The sequence below is a fragment of the Fusarium graminearum genome, chromosome 2 (assembly GCF_000240135.3).
Source record: "Fusarium graminearum PH-1 chromosome 2, whole genome shotgun sequence".
Taxonomy (NCBI): Eukaryota; Fungi; Ascomycota; class Sordariomycetes; order Hypocreales; family Nectriaceae; genus Fusarium; species Fusarium graminearum.
The window spans coordinates 3,988,049-3,989,577 of record NC_026475.1 but is presented as its reverse complement, the minus strand read 5'-3'; the positions used below and the strand labels follow the sequence as shown (position 1 = coordinate 3,989,577).

Here is a 1,529-nt window from a genome sequence, read left to right as displayed (position 1 = left end):
ACTTTGGCGCATCCAATTCGATACTCGACTCGAGAGACTCTACCTCTAGTCGTCGTCGATATCGGAATCCCAATCGTTACCCCGTCGGTTGGAAATGGTAGTTTCGTCCACTGACCGAGGGCGCTGAATGGATTTGCCCTGGTTCTCGCGATAGACTCTATTGTTCAGTTCAATGATCTGAGCTGAAGCCTTGACAGCACGCATTGGAGTCTGTTCCAGACGGACACCCGAGTACGTTCCCAAGCTTCCGTCGTTTTCGGATGCCTCTGATAGCGCACTGTGGCTTGGTCTTGCTGTAGGGGGTCTTAGTAACGCCTCATTGGAGTTGTTGAAGCGTCGCAGTGTAGATGTAGAGACAGTGTCTGGCGTTGGAGGGAGGTTCTGGTCATGCAACCTAACGCCACCAGGAGCCTCGGTCGTAACTCTTCGAAGTGAATCCCTCTTCTCCTGTTTAAGGCGTTGATGGTTTGGAGACATCGAAGCACGGCCAGCAAAGCGTTCTGATCTATCTTGATCCCGGCTTTGGGGTCGCGATGCCATCCTTGAAGGTTGGTGATGTCGTTCAGACCTTCGTGGAGAGCTATATTCGACAACGTTCTGAATTGAGTCGAAGTGCGCTGGGTGATTTGAGACAGAGCTTGATCGGGCTGATCTGTTAGGTGAACTGTGAGACTGGACAAAAGCTGTCTTTGGTCGGTTGATAGCACTGGCTCTGGCTGGAAGGCTGGCGGAGCCATCAAAGGTCACTGGTTCGTCCTCTTGGAGGCTGCTATCCTCGTCTTCCTTGGATCCATACACACTAACAAAGGAACTTTCGCTCAGGATGCTCAAACTTGGGCTGCGACCAGTGTCGCCTTCGCCAGGCCCCTCGGGAACCTGCGCAAGACTAATAACGCTGCCCCTAGCTCCGAGATAAACATTGCGCAGATTCTCGGTATTCTCGTTGTGGTCAGACATGAAACTCGGCATCCGGTTGATGATCCTATCATCTTTCGTTCGCTTCGCCGAGATTGGTGTCTGTGACGCAGGTCTAGGATCTTCGTAGCAAGGATTGAAGTTGTGAGCTGAGTACTGTCCTTCGGATTGGATCTGTTCAATGATTGATCTTTCCTTGGCGAACTCTTCGACTCTAGCTTCGAGAGCCACAATCATAGCGACCGCTTCCTCAATTGCCTTGTCGCGCTTCTCCATCTCCTGAGAGAGATGTTGGTTCGTTTCTTCTGCTCGCGACTTTTCCATCTCGAGGGCTTCTACTTTATCTTCGAGCGCCGTTTGTCGTTCTCGACGATGGTACAGTTCTAACTTGAGATCAAAGTTCTTCTTGTGAAGTGAAGAAATCACCTGCTCCATATCCATAACTCCCATACCCTTCTTCTTGGACTGCTCAGTGAAAGGGGAGTAAGATCGATGTTCAGAATCCCCGACCCTAGCGGGCGATCTGAGGCTTCGACTAAATTCGCCAGAAGAATTGGCATCTGTATGAGAACGCGACCATGTTGAGGACTTGTCGCTTTCCGCTTGGCGAGACT

General features: G+C 51.1%; 1 protein-coding gene across 1 annotated transcript in view; it reads right to left on the bottom strand.

The window, feature by feature from the left end:
• FGSG_12255 (uncharacterized protein) overlaps window positions 1–1,350 on the bottom strand; it is a gene marked incomplete at both ends in the record, with an annotated part of 2,343 nt that extends 993 nt beyond the window's left edge. The window contains one exon of the mRNA XM_011322848.1: window positions 81–1,350. Coding sequence (XP_011321150.1) covers window positions 81–1,350 — 1,270 coding nt within the window. The remainder of the gene's footprint in view (window positions 1–80) is intronic.
• Between the last annotated feature and the right edge of the window lie 179 nt (window positions 1,351–1,529).